This window comes from Ambystoma mexicanum, chromosome 9 (genome assembly GCF_040938575.1).
Source record: "Ambystoma mexicanum isolate Mex_15411 chromosome 9, UKY_AmexF1_1, whole genome shotgun sequence".
Classification (NCBI taxonomy): domain Eukaryota; kingdom Metazoa; phylum Chordata; class Amphibia; order Caudata; family Ambystomatidae; genus Ambystoma; species Ambystoma mexicanum.
In genome coordinates, this window is record NC_090931.1 from 1,284,559,645 (window position 1) to 1,284,583,133 (window position 23,489).

General features: G+C 46.7%; 1 protein-coding gene across 1 annotated transcript in view; it reads left to right on the forward strand.

The window, feature by feature from the left end:
- DTX3L (deltex E3 ubiquitin ligase 3L) overlaps positions 1–23,489 on the forward strand; it is a 380,419-nt gene that overhangs the window by 339,162 nt on the left and 17,768 nt on the right. The window contains exon 4 of the mRNA XM_069616627.1: positions 17,099–17,316. Coding sequence (XP_069472728.1) covers positions 17,099–17,316 — 218 coding nt within the window. The remainder of the gene's footprint in view (positions 1–17,098; positions 17,317–23,489) is intronic.

A 23,489-nucleotide genomic window follows, 5' to 3' on the forward strand; every position in this document is an offset into this window, starting at 1 on the left:
CCCACCGAGGGGGACAGAAGAAGCACAACAGTGGTCCTGGGCACAAACAAAGATCGGTCACTCCAGACCTGCCATTATCCTCCCCGTAGAGGGAAAGATGTACTGCATGCCATCAAGCGCAAGAGGCAACAGTTCCCCCGCACCAGCAAAAACCCCAGCTCACCCTCCAGAAGGTAGGGGCCAGAACGAGGCACATGACCGGAGCACCCGGCTCAGTCACACCATAACCTCCCTCCTCCACCCCCCCACTTCGCCAAGCGAAGACCGGTCTACAACACCCCGCCAGCAGGGACAAAAAAAAGAGGAAGGGAGGGGAACAGAATACAAAATCAGCACAAGGGGTGGCAGCGCGGATAGGAAAGCGGCCCACCTTGAAGAGTCCAGTGAAGCAGCACCTCCGGATGCAGGCAAGCAAGACAAAAACGGGCCTCGTGCAGGGACGTTACGCATCAGGGGGGTTCCACAGCCAGCAGTGGGCATCGACCTGAGAGGGACAGCGGCCCTCAAACCTGCAAAGGGCACCACCTTAGAGTCACAAACGCCTCCAAGTCCAGGACTTGGCAGCTAAAGTAGATGACCTGGAAAACAGGGAGAGGAGAGCCAACATCTGGATAAAGGCCTTAAGGAAGCGCCCAACGAAACCCTGGCGAGTCTGGAGAGACGAGTCAAGGCCCTAGTGAATTCGCTATTCGCAACTCCCTTGACCCCAGACCCGGAGTTTGAGTCCACAGAGCTGGAGGCCCCCCTAAATGGACCCAGATCAGTATTGACCAAATGTCATCACTATAGACACAAGGTGGAGAACTGGAAAGTAGTGACTTCGTAGACTCTCGAGTCAAGATCTACAAAACCTGTCAGCCTCCACCCTCGCCCAAAGACGAGACTGTCGCCCGCTAACCACTTAGCTACGTGAGCACAACATTCGCTACAGATAGGGGGTTCCCTTTCGCACTATTGTTCAAACACAGCAGTGAAGAATACAGGGTGACCTCAAGCGAGGAGGCAAGCAGCGTGTTGAGGGGCCTAACCGCGGACACAGGGCCAGCAGAACTCTGAGAACTCTTGTCTTCCTCAGAGCAAAAGAGAGGACGCTACAAAAGCACAAGAAAATTCAAGAGACTAAACACTCCCTGAGAAGGAGGGACACTTAATTACAGAAAATACACCACAGAACTCGTAGGGAAGAAAAGCGGGGATGGCAACAGGACTAGAGACAGAAATCTAGGCAAGATGAGCAGGCGGAAAGTTGCCTCCCCATTGTATAGTAGCCAGCAGCCACTCGACTTATTACTCTTTGCTAGCCGGGCTGGGCGATCAAGGTGGTAGTCAACGAGCATTTGCGCCTAATATGCGCTGACAAATTGAAGTCCAACGTTTTGGGCCTTCGGGCAGTCTCCCTAAGTGGCCCTATGGTTTTTTTTCTAGGGCATCTCCAGTTATAAGGAGAACTCCTTTTTGGTTGGTTTTTCATGTTCTTTGTAAGGGAGACGAGGGTAGGAGGAGGGAGACCGGGGGAAACGATACTCAAACGAAGGGGCAAACGGTGGGTCTGAACCAAAGGCTTCTCAGCAGACAACTTCACTCAGCAAAAGGGCACACAACATATCGGCACAACAGTGCAACCCTCACAAATGCCACAGCCAACTAATTCAAATATGTACAATCAAACTGAATCCGGCATAGGGGCATTTTAGTTGTGCAGTGATTCTTAGAGCACAAGGCCTTCTGGGGACATGAGATCAGACTTGGTGAGGATGGGGTCGCTAAATGTGAAAGGTCTCAACTTGCCCCAGAAGAGATCAATTTTGTGTAAGTGCGTTCCACCAGACCAATCTTGATACACTCTTCATACAGGAAACCAAATTTAAAAATGGAGAAGAAATCACTTGGAAGGGTAGGCGGCTAGGGGGTGCCATATGGGTATCCGGGCCAGCCAAAAGTGGTGGGGTGGGTATTATGTATTGGGCAGCTCTAGGTTTGCAGGTCACAAAGGGACAGTTATCCAGGCAGGAAGGTATCTAATTGTGAACGACACAACCAGAGCGAATTAAATCACTTAATTCGCAGTTATCCTTCTGGACGCTTTTCAAACCGAAATCAAGCGCTGCCTTCTGGCTTTCTTATGGGAAGGGTAAAAACCTCACATCGCATAAAATACAATGATTCTCCCCAAAAATAAAGACAGTATGGCATACTCAGATTTCCACGAGTATTACAGAGCGGCACAGTTGAGGGTGATCTTAAACCATCAATGGGTACACCTGGAAAATGGTTACTTTGCCCCAGTCAACTTGGGAGAAGAATGCCTCTCGGCCCCCTTAAACACATTCCTGTGCAGGGCTCGAGAACACCCAATCCTAGGCGTCATATGGGCACTATGGAAGAACAGACCACACATGCGTGGGGTCACTACCTGGCCCTCCCCACTTAGCAGAAAATATGTAACCGTTTGAACCAGCAGATGGAGGATGACAAGATTATGTCATTCAACTTATTATAAAAACAATGTCATTAATCATAATACAAAACTATATATGTCTAAAATTGTGTATATCATCATAAATCTCTAAATTTATAATAGCCGACAAATTAATCGTGAACTCAAATACATATACAATTTCTGCTTGCACAATATATTCTCTCTTTCACTCATTCGTACCCATCTTTTCAACAGTAGCAATGGCTCTTCTACATTACTGTCACCGAATCCAATTGTTACAACATACTCCATAAATTCAGTTTTACAAAAATCTTTGAGACCCTATCATGGATACAGATGTCAATAACTGTTCATTCTAATTTTGAGCAGTCCTTCTTGGTCTTTCCCCTTAGCTGCATATGGACCCCACTCTCCCCCGATCAGAGACTTCATAGTCAATCCAATTTGCTTTCAGCCTCAATACGAGCAAGGGCTGATCAGGGCGGGTCAGATGTGGAGGGTGGGATCGTTCTTGAGGAGGGAAGAATTAGAAGAGGCACAACTTGGTCTAAAAATCTGACCTCTTCCCCCATTTTCAACTAAAAGGGGCACTCACAGACCCTAGATTGGACAATCGGCTCTGGAGAGGTCTTGCCCCCTTTCAAAGCTACATAGAACACACACACAGACTCTAAGGGTTTCATTGCAAAACTCTAATGTGCCTTTTTAGAAAGGGGACACCTCCCAACACCTGACACCCAAAGGAATTGTGAGAGAGACTTTGGGTGGGAAGAACATCGGGAGGGATGTATGGCAATATACAGAGTGGTCTGTAGCTTGACTATATCTGTCCAATACAAGATGCACAACAGTAGAATTCTCATGCAGTGGTATCTAACCCCACAGCGCCTAGCGAAAATGTACATGGGCATTAGCCCCTACTGTTAGCGTGGCTGCACGCAGGTCAGCACCTACTGGCACCAATGGTGGGAGTGCCCCTGCGTGCAGGTTTACTAGAAGGAAATCTTGGGATGGATACATGATGTAGAGGGCATGGGGAGGATGTTATCGCCCCTCCTGGTCCTGTTTGGAGTACAAGTGGTGGAGGATCAACCGCTGGTACTCCCCCATTTGCCTAGGAACTTGCTCCTAGCAGCGCGAGTATGCCTGACCATAAAATGGAAGGGAAGTGTGCTGCCATCAAAAACCAAATGGTTACGTAAAGCCAAAGAAATGTATGAGATGGAAAACCTGTTGAGCAAATATTAAACTGAATAAAAATATATATTAAAAAAAAATCTCCTGTCTTCTAATCCTATGTCAGCGCTACTTCCAGACAGATCATCATTGATATCCTCTTTTCTGTTCCCTCTCCAGACCTATGGACCCCTCACCTGATCTCCACTCTCTCCCCTTACTCATCCTTATCCATTAATGGTGGCGCTAGGTGTGAAGTACTCTTGGCAGGCTTCTCATCATCCGGGTGTATCATTAATGCTTATAGCAATGGCACTATCATGGTTCAAGGTCCTTAACCCAATCTCCTCCTCTTTGACCGGCGTCTTCCGGCTCTCATCAACTTCCTTCCCACTCCTGCTATCCCTCCGTCCTCTCTTCCCTACACCAACCTCTCCTCTTCCGATGGGCAGACAACCCCCTTGGCTGTGCCCCACCTCGGAAAACCTTCAAAGGTGGTGACCGGCTTCACTTAGCCATGCTTAATGCGTGCTCCGACATCTGCCTCCTCCTTGAAGAGTTTGATCCCGACGTCCTAGCTCTCAAGAGACGTGGTTCAATGCCAGCTCAGTCACTGCTTTTGACACCCTCCTCCCTGATGGCTACAAGATCATCTCTAAGCCTTTTCCAACCGTTCTGGCAGTAGAGTAGCCTTGATCTTCCCATAATGGGTCCATTCTTCCCTTATACCCACCCAGCCATACTCCTCCTTTGAACGCCTTGTCTGCAAGTTTGGTATTACGCCTCCCCACTACTCAATCTGGATATCGCCCTAACCACTCCACTGAAACCACTCTCACCTCTGTTCTCAACTCCCTCCTCTCTGCCCGCTACTCTAAACATTCTTCGATTCTCATTCTTCTTGACCTTTCAGCAGCCTTTGACACTGTAGTTCACCCTCCACTCCTTGACTCTCTCTCCTCCTTTGGCCTCAAAGGCTCTGTCCTTAACTGGTTCACGTCCTATCTATCCAATCGCACCTTTGCACTCACTGTTCCACCAGCTCCCTGTGCACCATCCCGCTTCTGTTCCTTCCAGCTTCTAGCTCCTGTTTACTGGAACCATCTCCCTATCTGCTCCACCACCTCCTACTCCTCCTTCTGCACGTCTCTAAAATCCTACCTTCTTCATTCCCCAACCTGATATATCTCCTGATTTTATCACAACTGTCCTGCCCCACACATCTTTACTCCTAAAACCTCCTGGTAAAGTGTTCTGTTTATTGTTCTCAGATACTTGATTCATGACTCTTTATGTATTGCTTGTAATGTATACACTGCTGTTGCATGGAAATCGCTTTGGCTTAAAGCGCTATATAAAATTCTCCCCCCCTCCCCCCTCTCCTCTGACCTGGGACCTCTTGCCGCTCTGACCGAACCTACCCCAGCTCTGCCAGCCTCGTTTGCAGACATCCAGCCAATGAAACGAGTGTCAGTTGCTGCATTCGCTTCCACCTTCATCCTCCTCCTTCTCCCCTGCTGACTCACCCACTGACTCTGTTCGCAACAGTCTCCATCTCGCTATCACTGACATTCTCGATATTCTTGCACCTGTTACGAGGATCTGCCTGAAATCTGTCACCAAGCGTAACAATTGGTACGGTTCTGATCTAGCAGCCCTGAAACGCAAGTGCAGAGCTGTTGAACGCAAGTGGCAGAACTCAAGCTCATTCTCTGATAAACTGGCCTGTCGCCTTCACCAAAGACAATATTGTCACTCCATCCGCTCTAGGAAGAGGGCTCACATTTCTGGAGCTTCTAACAACACGGCTGAACTCTTCTGAATCTGCAAGGAACTAGCCAATTCATCCGCAGTCTCTACCTTACCTCTTCCTTTACAGGCCCTCTGCACTGCACTGGCTACCCACTTTACTGTTAAAACTCAGGATATCCTGACTTCGCTCTCTTCCTCCCCTTCCCCCACATCTCCTCCCATCCCCCTGCCCCCCTTGGCCTCTCCTCCTCCCTCATCTACTCCCTCCTTCTTTCATCGCATTGGACGAGGTCACTAGAGTTGTCTGCTCTATGAAGGTGTCTTCCAAATGGGTTTCTCCCTGTTCTTCCAGAAATATTAAGGACACCATCTGTTCCCTTGCCCCTGCACTTGTGAATTTCTGCAACCACTCTCTTGCATCTGGGTCTTTCCCCCCTACTCTCAAGCACTCCCTTGTGCACCCCTCCTGAAAAGGCCTTCTGTCAACCCCTCATGCCCAGCTAACTACCGCCCCATCTCTATCACTCCCTTCCTTGGGAAACTCCTGGAGAAGTTGATCTTCCCCCAACTGAGCCAGCATACTGAGCTAGTTGGTTGCTTTCACAGCCGTCCATCTGGATTCCGAGCATCCAGAGGCACGGGAACTGCTCTCCTGAACACCCGTTAAGAATTGCTTGCAACTCTTGATTCTAACTCGCCCGCTGTTCTCATTCTACTCGATCTCTCCTCTGCCTTTGACACGGTCAACCACTCCATCCTCATAAAGCGGCTCCATGATACCCATGGCATCTTGGGTTGGGTACTGGACTGGTTGACCTCCTTCCTAACTGACCGTCCCTCCCAGGTGATCCTGGGTTCCTTCTCCTTCCCCATCACTAGCTCCACTTGTAGTGTTCCTCAGGGCTCTATCCTCTCGCTCTGGCTCTTTAACATCCATCGCGCCCCTCTCGATCACCTGATCTCCACCTTCTCCCCGCACTTCCAGTGTTATGTAAATGACACCCAACTCTTATACAAACTCCCTACTGCCTCCATTCCTACTTCCTCTGTCATTCCTGATGCTTTTCCGCTGTGCAGCTTTGGTGCACCTCTAATGATCTCTGTCTCAATGCCAGCAAGACTAAGATCCTTCCTATCGGGACTCCTGTTCCCTCTTTCCGCGCTTCACTCTGGCCACCCTGTATGGGCTCTCCTTCCTCTGAAGTCTCTCTCTCTCTCTCTCTCTCTCTCTCTCTCTCTCTCTCTCTCTCTCTCTCTCTCTCTTTCTCCCCCCCCCCCCAAAGCTCTGGTACTCTCCAGGCTGGACTAATGCAACAGCCTTTTTTCTTAATTTAGCTTCCTCTTCTCTCCATCCGCTCCAACTAATCCAGAATAGGGCTGCAAGACTTATCCTTGGCCTCAAGACCTGGAACTGTATCTCTCCAGCCCTAAACTCTCTCCACTGGCTCCCGGTTGCTGCAAGGATCAAATGTAAATTCCTATGCATCATCCATAAGGCTGTTTGGGGCCGGGGACCACGCTATCTGCAACTCGCTCTCACCAATTACTCTCCTTCTAGATCTCTCTGATTCTCTGGCTCCAACTCTGCTTGTCAAGTGCTTCACTAAGTAGAGAGCGGGCGGTCATTCTCTTTCCTCGGCTGGCTCCCTCCTCTGGAAAAGCCTCCCTCTTTCTCTACGTCTTGAGTCGGATCTCCTCAAGTTCCCCAAGCATCCCAAGACTTTCCTTTTCTCCTCCTCCTTCCCTCTTTCCCTCCCCTGCTAAATCCCACAGTCGCTTAGATTGGTGGCCTAGGCCCTTAAGAATCCTACTGGCTTCTGGCCTTCTGTCCAATCACCTACAGCATCTGCCCTTCCCCTGCACTTGCCTTCGGGCCTCCACTGGCCTGTGGTGTTTCTCAGGTCTGCACTTAGTGTATTGGTAGGTGACCCCACTCTTACCAGGTGGTCACTGCCTCACACTTACCTGTTGCCTATCAACTGGGTCTCTGGCACTGCCCCCCTTGTGGTACCCGCTAGCAGTTATCCCCGTCCCGTGTCCTCTCTCTTTTTGTACTTGAACATGTCACAAGGCCTAGTAGGACCACTGTTGTCATTTGCTTTTCATCGTCATTTTTCATTCCATGTCTTGTTCCCTTCCATTTTGCCTTGTGGGTGCTTTGAAACAGAGTTCTTGCTGTATAACCGTCTTACAAATGCCCAATAAAATAAATGAAATAAAGCCCTGGCAAAAGAAGATACCAGGCAAAGTCAAGTGTGTAAAAGTGAACTGCATTATATGTGAGTAAAGAACCTGGCCAAGAGAGTATACCAGGTATCATCAAGTATGTAAGTAGAACTGCATATTTTAAAAGAAGAATCCCAAGGAAGACTATTGCTCTTAGGATATTTTAACTGCATTGGATACAAGCAAAGAACCTGGCAAGAGAGTATACCAGGGTGTTGTAAGGAACTCATGGTGGCAACAGTAAAGACAGACACAAGTGATCACTGTTCAAGGGTGTTTATTGAACTTGAGAATGGGTGAGGTAACTACTCTTAATCTAAACCTAAATCTAAGATGGGAGCAAGCTACGACCATCAAATAATAATAAGGCAGTCCTATTGGCGTCTTGTCAAATAAAAAGGGCCTATACTAAAAAATCTATTTCCAATCCTTACCACTACGTTTACAAAAAGAGTGTGGGATAATGTTCACCAGAAAAGAAAGAAGTGTTCACAAAATGATAAGTCAGGATGGTATGGCTGGGTCTCCCTTCCCCACATTTTTGGCATGGGACAAGGTGGGAATTCTGAGCACAGCACACTCCTGGGTCTCTCCCTAGCACGAGGTTCACATTTCAAGTTCAACGATGCCAGGACCTTTGGGGACCAAGTCTCTTTACTGCAAAGTCTCTTGCCTGAGAGGGCGATTGCTCTTCACCCCTTGGATCGCCCTCCACCAGGCTCGGATCCTTCTTACAACTTGGGCCTTCCTCCGTCGGGTTCACTACGGCCTTTCACACAATGCAGCTTGCAATATTCAAGAGCCTTAAATGTTATTTCAAACAACTTCCACTGCGAACAAACTTCGACCAGGTTCACTCTCGTCAACGCAATGTCACGGCTGTATTACTCTTCACCCAAACTTGCAGGCATCCCTCCGCCGGGTTCACATTTGCCAATTTCACAGTTCACTTTGCTTTATCACAATACAGGATTTACTTGTCTGAGTTTTCCCCTGGCAATGGGTCAGAGACTTTCGAGTGTACAAAGGATTTGACGTGACCCTTGTGGGACCACTCCGACACCTCACGCCGCCCTTTTCCTGGGTCCTTCTGGTACTTGTAGGTTCAACACAAAATGGAGCGAGTCTTTCAAATGAGCACTTCTGTCGCGCCTGACCACTCTGCAGCTGGACCTTTTCTGGGCATTCTCAGAAGTTCACACATACACAAGTTCTTCGTTCTCAAGTTCTTGCGTTCATATTATGTTGCCACTTGCAACCTTGGATTTAATACATTTCGCTTTGATATCAGCTTACTCTGACTCACCAATTGCGCTGAAACCGCTGGCTTGGCTTGCCTCTGGAGTGAAGGAGTCTACCACGGTAGCCATCATGCCTCCCGCCTGCGTTATCAATGCGGGAGGTCCCTGTGCACCATTGTCATCGGACACTCTGCATGTCTGCTTTCTTTCCCGGTCTTGGTATACCCTTTTCGGATGCTTCGCAGGTCTGAGTTGAAACGGGCAAGGGCAGATCCCCCTTCGTCGTCCCTCCAGGACTCGCCGCCTTTCTCCTCCGTTTGGACTGCTGGTTCGGTGGGATTGTTTGCTCGTGCGTTCGGTCTTGCTCATGGTGTGCTCTCGTGCTCTGCCTTTTATCCCTGTTGGGAAGGTAAAGGGCTGTCAGTTGTGCATGGTTATTGTCAATTGCTTGACTCTGCCTGACCTGTGTGTTGGGACATGTCAGATAAATGGCTCTGGTGTTAGTCCATTGTCTGTTACGGTGTAAGAAAGTGTTTGTGTCAGAAACGGGGGCGGTGGAGGGGGTAGAGCTTATAGGTTTCTTATAGGGTAGGATGGGTAAAAGGCAATAAAAGGAAGGGGGTACCGCATGTCAACCGTTGGTGTCCCACTTCCACTCCCCAAAGACCACTTATCTAGGTGATCCTCCCCCACGGGTCCACCCACAAGAACTGGATCCAATAGTGATGGTTGTGTCCTGGCAACCTGGATGACAGATCTCTGGGGACTAGCGGGTGAGACACCTTCATGTTTTTCACATACCCTTCCTCCATGCCATGTAGTCGCATCTGCTTCACAGGCAGTCTGGGATAGGAAATCTACATTCACCTGGTCTTTACCTTTCCGGTGTTCCACCGTGAAGCAGTAGGGCTGCAGGTCTAGAAACCATTGCATGACACGTGGGTTTGATTCTTTATGTTGGCTAATCCAAACTAGGGGAGTATGGTCGGTGACTAATGTAAACGTTCTTCCTAAAAGGTAGTACCTAAGATGGATAATGGCCTACTTGATGGGCAAGGCCTCTAATTCCAGCACCGAGTAATTTTGTTCATGTGGGAAGAGTTTGCGGCTTGTAAACGGGATAGGATGTTCAAATTTGTTGCAAACTTGCGATAGGACTGCTCCTAATTCGGTAAGGGAGGCATCCGTCTGCATTATAAAGTCTTTTGAGAAGTCTAATACCTTCAGGATTGGGTTTTGGCACAGTTTGCTTTAAGGTGTTATAGCATATATCATCCTCTTCAGACAAATGAAGTTTCTGGGGCTCGGCGTTCTTAGGTTTATCTGTTAGCTTAGCTGGTTTGTCCGAAAAATATAGGATAAACCTACGGTAATATCCTATTCACTATAGAAGGGCTCTAAGGTCCCTTTTTGTCTTGGGTGTTGGTGTATCTAGGACGGCTCTCACATTTTCATGTTGGGGTTGTACATTTCCATTCCGTACAAAAAACCCAAGCTATTTTATGGCTTGACTGTGCCAGTCTGAATTTAGATGGATTAGCAGTTAGGTCGGCCTTTCTGAGGACTCTCATAACAGTATGTAGGTGGAAAAGGTGGTCTTCCCAGGTTTTACTGTAAATGAGGATATCATCAATATAAGCTCCACAGAAATCGGAATAGGGGTGTAAGATTGTATCCATTAGACGTTTCAAAGTGGCTGGTGCGCTGTGTAAACCAAAAGGGGGGACTTTGAATTGAAACAGTCCTACGGGTGTTGAGAATGCAGTCTTTTCTTTATCTGGCCCATATAATGGTACCTGCCAATACCCTTTTGTTAATTCTAGGGTGGGTAGAAAGGTGGCTGCTCTGAGTTTATCAATTAGATCATGGATGCATGGCATGGGATAGGCATCAGTCCAATATTTCATTAACTTGATAAAGTCTATACTGAACCTCCAGGAATGGTCAGGTTTATTGACTAACACGATGGGGGAGGACAATGGCCTGGAAGAGGGCTCGATGATATTAGCTTGCAGCATTTTGTTTACTTGTTTACTTCCTTAACCACTATCGGTTTACACTCTTCTGGGAGTCTTTATGGTTTTAAATCTACCGCTTTTCCCTTGGGTGTTCTAATATAATAGCAAGTGCCTTAAATTCTTTCTGCTTTGTCTCAAATTACATCAGGAAAGGAGGTTATTACATCCTTAGAACTTCCTGCTTTTGAGTTGACCACTCGTGAGGAATTGGTTCAAAGTTGTCTATCTTCCGGAATCAAACAAGATAGTACTTTGGCATGGGTGGCTGATGCCTTCTCTTTACACCCCTTTAAAAGATTTGTGGTATAAATGGACCTTTTTGTTTTCTGTTCGGTTAGGCTACTTTATAAGTGCAGGTTCCTGTTCGTTCTACTATTTCATAGGGTCCATGCCTCTTAGCAAGAAGCTTGTTTTCTGAGGTGGGTAATAGGACCAATACTTTTTGTCCTATAGAAAACGATCTCAAGCTTACTTTCTTGTCGTAGTTAGATTTTTGTTGGCTCGGGGCCTTTTCCATATGAGTACAGGGTTCGAAAATTGAGATTCGATGAGCAGGAGCTACACCCAGCTCCTAGGTGTCGGCATCACCCTGTAGGCAGGAGCTACTGCATGGGAACCAGGAGATACCAAAGATGCTCCTTTAACTTTGTGTCCCTTTTGTATGAACTATTGGGTTTAAATGTGGTAGATATTTTCTAATTCTTCTTTATTAACATTCTCAAATACTGTAGGTTTATGTCACCTTTACATGTTTACAAGGCACCAGTTGGCCCTAGGAGCCAAAAGTAGCTCCTGGTAGCTGTTGGTTTCAAGCTAACCAGTTTCTACTATGCTACAAGCAGGAGCTAAATAGCTCCCAGTTCCCCTCCATTTCGAACCCTGTGAGTACTGACAAGTCTCGTATGTTCTCGCATTCAGGTGGCAGTTTGAAAGATGGGAATGGGTGCCTCTTCTCGTTCTTCCCAGGTTTCCCAGAGCATGTCCAGGACATCTCTGTGCTCTCTGCCATAAAGCAGCTCAAAAGGGGAAAACCTTGTAGAGACCTGTGGGGTTTTCCGCACTGCAAACAGTGCCCAGTCTTTCCCGTCCTTGTATACCAATTTCCACATTATTAATTTTAGGGTCTTGTTGAATCTTTCTACCAAACCATCGGTTTGGGGGATGGTACACAGAAGTTAGTAAGGTGGTAATAAGGAGTAGCTCTTTGACCTTTGCCATGAGCTTGCTCATAACATTTGACCCCTGATGGGTTGAAAGGTAGCCCACCTTACAAGGGTACCCCCTTAAATATCTTGGGGTATCCCTTACCACGCTCACACCAGAATGAATGAAGCCCTCTCGAGAATTAAGGCCAAGAGTCTTATCTTATAAGGATAACAAACTTTAATCTGTACAAAGATGAGGATGGGGCGGGGCAGAGGACTCTGACCCCCGACCAGCATTCTGTCTTCCGTGGCTGGCCTGGTCACTGGATACCGGCATAGCTCATTCAAAACTGTTGTTCTTCCTTAAAAGGGATGCTGTAGTCTCCCTTCTTTCAAGTCCAGGTTACAACCTTCTTAACATGCTGCTGCCTCTGCAGGAATACATTGTAGCTCTTGTTTAGCATAATTTTCTATATTATAGACAGTTATATATAAACACACCTTCCCGCCATACTCTCAATACTTCACTCAATATTTTTATATTTTATCTGGTCCAGTAATTCCACTTAAAACCTCATTTTCACATAATGTTGCATTATGTGCATGAGCATGTACACTCCCCTATTCTTAGTCTGCATGGGCTTTTGATAGACAGGACACAGCTGCTCAGTTACCTTGTGCTCTCTACCAACCTTCGCCTCAGAGACGCAACACTGCATGAGCTCTGCGATCCATTTTTAGCACAGGCCACATTCCTTTTTGGCAGAGAGCCTGCTTTGAGATTTTAAAACTACACAGAATAACATTTGCAAGTGTTTTTAGCTAATGGTTATTTGCACTTTATATTTAAATATTATTTTCATTTAGTGGCCACCCATGTCTGTATGTGATTATATTTGCTTGAAAAAAGATTTTTCAGTGCTATAGTGCTTAGATGTCTTGCCTAATTGTAAAGCGCCTGAGGGGTGCCGGAAGGTGCTAGCTCCTCCCCAACATGGTCAATATTTCCTTGGCAAAGTCGACCCTGGAAAAATACGGTAGGTGGTCTATAAGGAGTTACTGTGTGGGATTATTTCGCATTGGGAATGCTTCGGGGTCTCTAGGGGCATAATCAATAATTACAAGGACATATTTGTTGCCTAATCTGGCAGAGGTCCAACAATGTCCATTCCGCTTCAAGAAAAGAAAGGGGACTTCTATGATGGGTAAAGGCTTCAAAGATGCTGGCAATGAGATGTGTCTGATAGTTTTTTGACATATCTCACACGTCTGGATAAAGATCTTTATATCGACGTGGATACTTGGCCAGTAAAACTTCCCACTGATGTGCGCTTAGTTTCTGTATTGTCCTAAGTGACCCCCATTAAGGCGGTAATGTGCGATCTGCAGTACAACATTTCGGTGGGTCCTGGAGGTCACCAACAGTGTTTTTATTAACCCGTTGGTCGATGTCTCTCTTGTATAACAATCCCTGCTTTAAGAAGAAGGGGCTTCCTTTTCCTATACCTTCCCCTTCCGGAAAAGCCTGTAGAAAGTCTTCTGCGAGAGCCAGCTCGTTTCGCTGTGAAAAGGCTAGATCGGGATAGATGGTGGACTCCTCTCCCTTTGTTTCTTCGATGTTAGCAGGTTTGTTAGCTTCCCCAAAGCCCAATGCACCTGTTTTGTCGGATTCGCTCTCTTTGAACTTAGGGAATAGTGCCTTTTCCAAAATTCCTTGAGCAATTTGGTCCCCACCATGTACTACAAATGGGAGTTCGCCATGATTCTGTAAGGGAACCTTTACGTCCCCTCGGAAGTCTGGGTTGATGACGCCTGCTAAAACATCTATAACGAACTTCCATGCTAGGCTAGATTTTGGGACTAGCCCGATGTAACACCCTAGAGGGGGTATCAAAACTAAATCGGTAGGAATCATTCCACTTTTCCCAGTGGGAATGACTGCTTCCCTACTGCTTGCAAATATCAAAACCTATCAATTCTTTTGTGGCAACAGAAGGGCTGGAAGCTCGATGACTAAGTTTTTAAAATTGTAGGGTTCACCAATTTGGTTCAATTGAGGCACATCCCACTCTGACACCATATGTAAGGAACTAATGGTGGCCACAGTAAAGACGGGCACAAATGATCACAGTTCAAGGGTGTTTATTGAACTTTATAATGGGTGAGAAAAATGCCTAATCTAAACCTAAATCTAAGATGGGAGCAAGCTACGACCATCAAATAATAAGGCAGTCCTAGTGGCAGCTTGTCAAATAAAAAGGGCCTATACAAAAAAAAACAATTGCCAATCCTTCTACGTTTACAAAAAGAGTGTGGGATAATGTTCACCAGAAAAGAAAGAAATGTTCACAAAATGATAAGTCAGGATGGTATAGCCGGTCAGACAGCACAGCGAGTAGAGCACTCGCTTGAACATCCGTGCAGAACCTGCTGATGCAGGTTAGAATCCCAGGAGGGTCCAACTCAGCCTTTCATCCTTCCGAGGTCGATAAATGAGCAGCACACACACGTGGGTTATAGGCAGCACTCAGATGCCTGATGGTTCGTAGCGCTATATAAATGCAATTTATTATTAGTCAGGCTGGGTCTCCCTTCTCCACGTTTTTGGCACAGTACAAGGCAGGACTTCTGAGCACAGCACACTCCTGGGCCTCTCCAGCACGAGGTTCACAATTCATGTTCAACGATACCAGGACCTTCGGGGACCAAGTCTCTTTACTACAAAGTCTCTTGCCTGAGAAGACCTGCTGGTTCAAAACAACAAACACACAAAGGTTCCTTTTGGTAATGTTGCACCTTAGGCGATTGCTCTTCGCCCCTTGGATCTCCCTCTGCCGGGCTCGGATCCTTCTTACAACTTGGGCCTCCCTCTGTCGGGTTCACTACGGCCTTTCACACAAACAATGCAGCTTGCAATATTCAAGAGCCTTAAATGTCCTTTCAAACAGCTTCCACGGCGGACAACCCTCCACCGGGTTCATTCTTGTCAACACAATGTTCACGGGTGTATTACTCTTCACCCCAACTCGCAGGCATCCTTCCACCGTGTTCACATTTGCCAATCTCACAGTTCACTTTGCTTTATCACGATACAGGATTTACGTGTCTTAATTTTCCCTTGCCAATGGGTCAGAGATTTTCGAAACGTACAAAGGATTTGACGTGACCCATGTAGGACCACTCCACACCTCACAACGCCCTTTTTCTAGGGCCTTCTGGTACTTGTAGGTTCCACACAAAAAGGGGCCAGCAAGAGTCCTTCGAATGAGCACTCCTGTCGCGTCTGACCACTCTGCAGCTGGCCCTTCTCTAGGCAGTCTCAGAAGTTCACACATACACAAGTTCTTCGTTCTCAATGTCTTGCGTTCATCTAATGTTGCCACTTGCAACCTTGGATTTAATACAGTTCGCTTTGATATCAGCTTACTCTGACTCACTGAATGTGCTGAGTCCGCTGGCTTGGCTTACCTCTGGAGTCCAGGACGGTACCACGGTAGTCAGCGTGCCTCCCCGCAATGTGTAAGGCCCCTGTGCACCGTTGACATCCGTCACTCTACACGTCTGCTATCTTTTCCAGTTTTATAATTCTCTTTTCAGAGGCTTCGCGGGTCTCAGTTGAAAAGGGCAAGGGCAGATCCCCCTGCGTCGTCCCTCCAGCTCTCACCACCTTTCTCTTCCCTTTGAACTACTGGATAGGTGTGGCTGTTTCCTCGTGTGTTCGGCCTTGCTCAGAGCCTGCTCTCGTGCTCTGCCTTTTATCCCTGTGGCGAAGGTAAAGGGCCGCCAGGTGTGCATGGTTATTGTCAATTGCCTGACTCTACCTCACCCGTGTGTTGGGACATGTCCGGTAAACGGCTCTGGTGTTAATCCATTGTCTGTTGCAGTGTAAGAAATTGTTTGTGTTGGAAAAGGGGATGGGTAGAGCTTCTAAGTATCCTATAGAGTAGGATGGGGAAAAGGTGTTACAAGGAAGGGGGTACCGCATCTCAACTGTCAGTCTCACTTCCACTCCCTGAAGACCTCTCATCCAGGTGATCCGCCCCCACTGGTCCACCCCCAGGAACTGGATCCAATAGCGATTGCTGTGTCCTGGCCACCTGGATGACAGAGTTTTGGGCACCAGCGGGTGAGAAACCTTCAGGTTTCTCACCTTTGGGATTTGAGTAATTCTGAATGCCATGAAAAGCCTGTGGAAGGGAGTCATTTCTTCTGGAGTCAATTGTGACAAGAGGAGGAAGTTATCATTTTGGGATACTAAGAAGTTATTTCTTTGAACTTTTGTTTTGCTGTGGAGAAACCTGGGGAAGGGAGCTATTCCCTGCAACTGTGAACACTGTCTACTTGGTTGGAGTTCTACCTTTATGCTGAACTTGAACATTTGTGCACTTTCAAGGCCAAAGACATATCCTTCACTACCGTATAGTTTGTTTCTAGAATGCGAAGGCTAGAATAAGGTTTCGTACACAGGGCCTTTTTGCTTTGGACATCTTGACACAGAACAGACCCTTAGTTTTGGTTGAGGTAGGGAAATAACTCCTACAATAGGGATAATGAGGCTTTTTTTCCAACCCTTTTATTATTTAAATGAAGGTTTGTAATAACCATGAGTCCTCTGTGTTTGTGCGTCATTCCTGGTTCCTCACTGGCAGAACGGTGTTGACAACGCTACTGTGGAAGGGAAGGCATCACACCACACAAACTACTAAATGTTGGTTTACATTTATTGTCTATAGTATCATGTTTTTTGAATGCCCCTTTATCCAAAAGGAAAGGACTGATAAATGAAAATATTTAAAAATACTTTCTTCTTCAACTTGAGTGTGGTAAATTCAGAGGAAAACCTATCATAGGTAGAATCCGACACGTCCCTAATTTGTTGACCAAACAAATAGAATTTGTTTGTAGTGTCACCCCAGCAAGGCATTGTGGGACAGTTGTTATACTAGTGATAAAGCTTTCAAAATATGGACTTTTACAACTAATGTGTGCCCTTCATCCTGTGTATTTTGTGAAGCTAGGTGAACATTCAATTTGTTCAATTAGTGATTTATCTGATTCCAGCACTTTGAATGTTTTATTTTCACATTTTTTACAAAATAGCCAAAACACCCACACCCGGGACAAAGTTTTCACGGAGCACATCGCATAGCCTACTTGCCTGATGATACTGAAGGACGCAAAGTTTTAAAGCTGCTTCAAAAAGCCTTTGACCAAAAATTGATATTCACAGTGGGTCAATCTCGTACTTCTGGGGCCAATAACATCGTCACTTGGAATGACATTCACCACAAAACCAGCATGAATGGTGGACCACAAAGGTGAGCATTGTAAAAAGTACAGGAGAATAAACAACAATGAATATATTTGAATTGTATTATGTTTTTGCATTGTTTAAAATTGTATCTTCATTGTAGCATGGTACAGAAAAGCTTGGATATCGTTTATTCCTTTGGCAGATAACTTGCTTGCAATTGTGGAATGATTAACATTTATGCCCCAGCACACATGTTGATTCTTCCTCTACCTCTTTTCTACTGATCCCTCTACATAACAAGGGGGCAAGATGTTGAGGCAATGCTTTCTCCGTTTAAGCTGACTCTCTGGAACCCTCGAGCCATCCGAAATATCCTTAACCATTTAGAGCCATGTTACAGAAATGTGTCACTGCTGCAATTCTGTATGTTATTAGTTTAGCAGCAGAAAATTACATATTGGAAAAATATGTGCTCATGATACATTTTTGCACCTGGGCAAAGTCTGCACTAGTGCCAGTTTTGTTTGGTTAGCACTAGTGCAAACATTTCCTTTGTGCACAAATGAATTGAAAGAATTATTTTGCACATGGCAATATTGGCCCTACCGATAATACTGTGTAAAACTATACTTGGACCAATGCAAAGTTTCTAAAATCTGCCTTCACCTGCAAGGGTCCTTCTGCAAGGGTGTCAAGACCAGTTTTTTTCCGAATTGATCTTCTATGTCCAAGTGATCACCTTAGCAGTGTGCACTATGAATGCATATTTGCAATACACCAGCTTGTCTATTGCCGTTTAGCGCAGAGTTACACAGTCTATCCATTAAGAATTATACATCCCTCCTGTTTGCTTTGGGACTGGGGGAAAAAAGTAGTATTCTTAATCTGTTGGAATATTCCTCATCACTTGAAGGTGGCTGTGAGAAGGACAGTGCTCATCTAGTGGGATATCTAATGTAGACCTCTGGCTTAGTGCCCCATTAAACTCATTCCCAATTTCTGGACTTTTGATGAGTAGTTCCACACAATCCTTGGTCTCCATATGAATAGGTGCAGCGAGCAGTGCAGAAGGAGATGTTGCCATCCACGCTAAGCGCTAAGGTTCCTGAACGTGAGGCACAGAGAGAGAGCTGACGAAGCAGGGAAGGCTGCCGGGACAAGCGGAGAAACGCAGCGTGCGAGGAAGGAGGGCCGTGGAGACAATGGGAGCAGTGCAGAAGCTCCTAGACATCAGGCCGCACGACGGGACAGCAGTCTTTACCCCGGGCCGGGAGGGAATCTTGGCATGTGACCGCAGAGCTGCACTGGATGCTGGATAGCAGTCTGCACACTCCAAACTGGAAGGAGGTTGGAGAAGCCATACCACAGAATCGCGAGCAGCATCGGAGACCCTGGAAGAAACCATTGATTCTGCCCAAAGCAGCTAGGGACTCCGGGGCGTTCAGCCGAACGTGCCAACAAGTGCTTGAATGCTACAAGATTGCGAACGCAGAAAAAATACAAAGGCAACCAAAAGTAACGCTGAAGAAAATCATGCGTACCACGTATGCCCTTATGTCCTGCAGCTGGGGCCTCATGACTTGGACGTAGAGCGAGTTGTTGCAATTGAGTGGAGATGATGTTGGTGGAACATAAATCCTTGATAGAGGCGTAGGGGATGTCGTCAAAGACGAGAAACGGCCTGTGTCTATTATCTCTTAAATTGATTGGGGAACTGGGAAACTTGCATAACAAATCTTTTTCCTTCAAGTAGTTTGTCACGGAAAGTACGCAAAGAAGTAGTCAGGTCACGGCGGGACAGGGCATCAGCAATAATGTTGGCAGTGCCAGGGATGTAAGTGATAAAAAAAATTCATATTGCGCAAACAAATGGGCCCAACGAGCCTGCCTGCTGTTGTAGCTATCTAACTGTTGAAAGACTTGCAGATTCATGTGGTTTGAGTGTATTTCAACGGTGTGTCTGCCCCTGGCTAGAAACTGGCGACATTCTTTACATGCGCACTTAATGGCCAAATGCTCCTTTTTGATTACTGAATAATGTTGTTTGGATTCGGACAGTTTTCTGGAATAATAGTCCAAAGGATGTTGCAACCCATCTTCCTGTGCCTGTTTCAGGACTGCTTCAAATGACGAATTGGAAGCATATGCTTAAACTATAAACTGTAACATGGGATCCAGTTTTTGAGTACAAGAGCAGTAGTAAAGTCCATGTTTAAATCACTGAAGGCTTTCTCAGCCTACGCGTTTCAAAGGAAGGTTGCAACAGGTTTCAGTAACCCTGAGTGGTAAAAGAATACAGGAAACATTGGGAATGAACTTCCTATAAAAATGTGCCTGACCAATAAACCGTTGTACTTCCTTGAGGTTGGTAGGCATGGGCCAGTCAAGAACTGCTTCAACCTTATAATCGTCCATGGATATGTCAGATTTCGACAGACTGTAGCCTACGTATTAAATAGAAGACATATCAAACTGGCACTTCTCGGACTTAACCAGCAATTGATTTTCTTGTAGCCTTCTCAAATCGTTTCACACGGAAGGTATGCTGTGTGGGATCCTTAGAGTATACCACTATATCACCAAAGTAGTCGATGGTTTTGTGACTCAGGAAATCGGCAAAGAGATGGTCCATAAAGCGTTGGAACAAAGCAGGCACATTAGCCAGTACAAAATGCATGGTGCAGTAGTCCTAAGGGCCATACAGTGTTCTAAATGCCGTCTTCCACTCATCTTTGCAGCGTATCCTAATTAAGTGGTAAGCCCCTCTCAGTTCCAACTTCATAAAGATGACCACTCCTTGTGATGATATCGTGGATGTGCGTGAGGGGATACTTCTCCTTCACTGAGATTTAATTTAGGCCCATCAAGTCCAGCAGGGGCTTGTTTCACTTGTATCCTTTTTTGGAATAGAAAAATAAAGACGCCCCCTCCTGGGATTCTAGAGACTGTGATAAGGCCTTCCTGGAGATTTTTAGCTAAATAAGTCTTAGGGCTGCTTTCTCATGTTCCTATAGGGTATACGACGACAAAACGGCACAGCCGAGTCGGGAATCAAGTCGATGCAGCAATCCTCATCCTGATGTGGGGGGAGCCTTCTGGTTGTATCATCTTCAAAACATTTAAAATCGGCTTAATATTTGGAGGAAACCATAGACAGGACATATTGGCGCATCTCAATTGTTCCTAGTCATGTTCCAAGCCATACTGGAGAGATCATGGGATAAGGTGAGTTCCTACATAAACCTTTCAGAAAAAGTGTTCGAGCAGCCCAGTTGACATACAGGTTATGGTACTTGCACCACGGTAGCCTGAGAATGACTGACTCAGCAATGGACTGTGGTGATCACATCGAAGAACATCTCGCAATGTGATGCCACTTTCATCACTAAGGCTTTAGAGTGGTGAGTTACAGGACCTGACAACAGAGGTCGTCCATCCACTCCTTCCACAGGCATGGCAGTTGTTTTCCTTATCACCGGTATGAGGTGGTTTTGTGCCCAGTCCTGATCCAAAAAGATGCCAGCAGCACTGGAGTCTACAAGGGTGGGCAGCTCTCATTGGGTGGATTCATGAGGGGTGGAAAGTTCCACTAAGAAAACCATGAGTCTGTTGTCAGCATTGTCGGTCTGTGCTAGGGTCGTATAGACCGGAACCATTGTAGAAACCAGTTCCTCAGTCTCTACTAGGGCCGGGTATTGGCGTTTCCCGATCTTCGTGGGGATGCGATAGGACAATTGCGTACATGATCTTTTGAGGCAAAGTACATGAAAAGTACATTTTGATGGCATCTTTGTTGTTCTATATCTGCTAAAGGACCATGTGCCGCCCCAAACTGCATCGGTTCAGTTTCAGAAGAAGAAATCGTAATATCATCAGTAGGTTCTACTTTCAGAATGATTTTCACACAACCTATACTCTAATTGTAGAACCAGGGTAAGTAGTTACTTGGAAGGTAGGTGACCGTGGTACTCAGGCTAATTCGTCCTTTAGCTCTTCTGAAAGCCTTCGGCGAAATAAGTACCACTGGACTTCTTCGGGCCAAGCAGCCTCAGTAGCTAGCAATTTAAACCAGGTAACAGGTCAGGACATCTTGTGAGCCTTGAAAATATTCCAAGAGAGCTTCTTTGGTGGCATAAGACAAATTCGGCCTTCCAAGCATTCCTTCCAGAGCTAATATGAAGTCTGCATACTTGTCCTGTTACATTTGTTCTTTTATAATGCGCTTAATACCAGCAAGTGGTTTCTATTCGCGGGATCTGGATTCGAACCTGTGTTGCGCTGCGTTGTCTCGCTTCCAAGACAAACGCATTTCCCCAAAGCTATCCTTCCTCCCCAAAGGAATCCTACAAGGGGCGTTATGCGTTAACCAATGGAGTAGCCCAGGATAAGGCACTCTTGGACATATTGGTGATCATATACCCTATCCCACTGTGTTCTGATGGGAAGGCAGATGGTTTGAACGTAAATTGGATTGCCGAAGCATCTATGGATTGTTGGAGACCTTTTGAATGACCATCTATACCCAAGGGAGGCTGTACCAGATCGTAATGGATAGGACCCCTTTGGACCACAGTCTGCTTTAACACAGAATTTTTGGCCTTGAGCGCTTGGACTTCAGCGGCCATTCCTTGGACAGCAGATACCAGTTCTTGAAATTGGTCCATCCTGGCTTTAAGACACTTGTGTCGCAATCTGTCAGTAAAAGGTCTTGCTTCTTCTGTCCTGCGATGGGTAGGATGATTGAGGTAAGGCCTATCTCTCCTAGTAGCCACCTTGACAAGAGTGGAGGGGAGACATTGGGCCTCATTCTGACCCTGCCGGTCCGGAACCAGTAAGCTCCAGTAAGCTTACTGGCACTGTTGTTTCCAGTAAGCTTACTGGCACTGTTGTTTCCGGACCGGCATTGTACAGGTCTGCCTGCCAGAGCCGCAGTGCCAAACAGGTGTGACCCTGCCAAGCACAGCGACCACGGTAGGCATACACGTCGCAGAAGCACCGGCACTGTTAACGGTGCCGGTGCTACCGTGTCCCCACTCCTATAGGGTCCTATGGGAATGGGGACTTACATTTTACCGGTGCCTGACTTTCCAGGCCGCCGGGTTTGTAATCTCCTGGTGGCACTGGGAAGTCAGGCGCCAGTAAATATTTACGGGTCCGGCGGCAACCCACTGGTAGCACCGGCATGGTTACCTCTGGACCCATAATGAGGCCTATTGGACACAAGGGTGCCGGCAAGCTTACCGGCACCATTGTTTCCGGACCGGCATATTACAGGTCTGCCTGCGGGAGCCGCAATGCCCGACAGGTCATACCCTGCCGGGCACCACGGCAGGCAGACCCATCACGGAAGCACCGCTGCTTTACCGGTGCCTCACTTTCCGGTCCGCCGGGGTTGTAATCTCCTGGTGGCACCGGGAAGTCGGACAACAGTAAATATTTACACTTGCCGCCGGACCGGTAATGAGGCCCATTGTAAATGAAGAGACCACCCCAGAAGGATGGCATTAACAGGAGGAAAACCTAAGCCCCGGTACAATCCTCCTGTGCTCAATCCCAATCAGAAAGATGGATCCAGAAAGCCAAGTACAGATGGATTCTCTGATCAAAGGATGGAGTTCTGTAGCCTGAACACGAAGGATGAGGATCCAAATAAGGCAGATTGAAAATGGAAGAAGCAAGGCTTGGGGCATGAAACAAACCCAGGACTGGACTGGAGGGAAGGAGGATAGACGGGGTCAGGGACAGGAACAGGACGGGGAGAAAATAGGAGCAAGGAAAATAATCTGGAACTTACATCAAGGAGAACTCAAAGGAAGAAGCACAGCATTGCGATGCACCGGACGGCTTCGCGGAATGTCCAGACCTCCTGGGTGTGGCGCAAAGAAAAAGTAGTTGACGTTCTTCTCCTGCATGTGCGGGACATTTGCGGCGCCCATCTTGGCGTGGGACACGTATGTCTCCAGCATTTGTATAGGCTCCATGAAGCGGTACAAAAGCCCTAACAATATTACTAATTAAGGTACTACAGTTTGAAGGCTTTCAATGTTTACAAGGGTTGTGGACAGGATCCAGTTTGTACATTGTGAATGTAGTCAAATAATGGTGGTGGTGTTCCTAGATGGGAGAATTGGGAGTTTCACTGTCTCCTTCATTTAAACGAGCGTTGGCAAAGGCAATAGATTTGTCTGTTAGATATCCATAGGCATTGGTATCAAGTCACTAGGTCCTCGAAACATT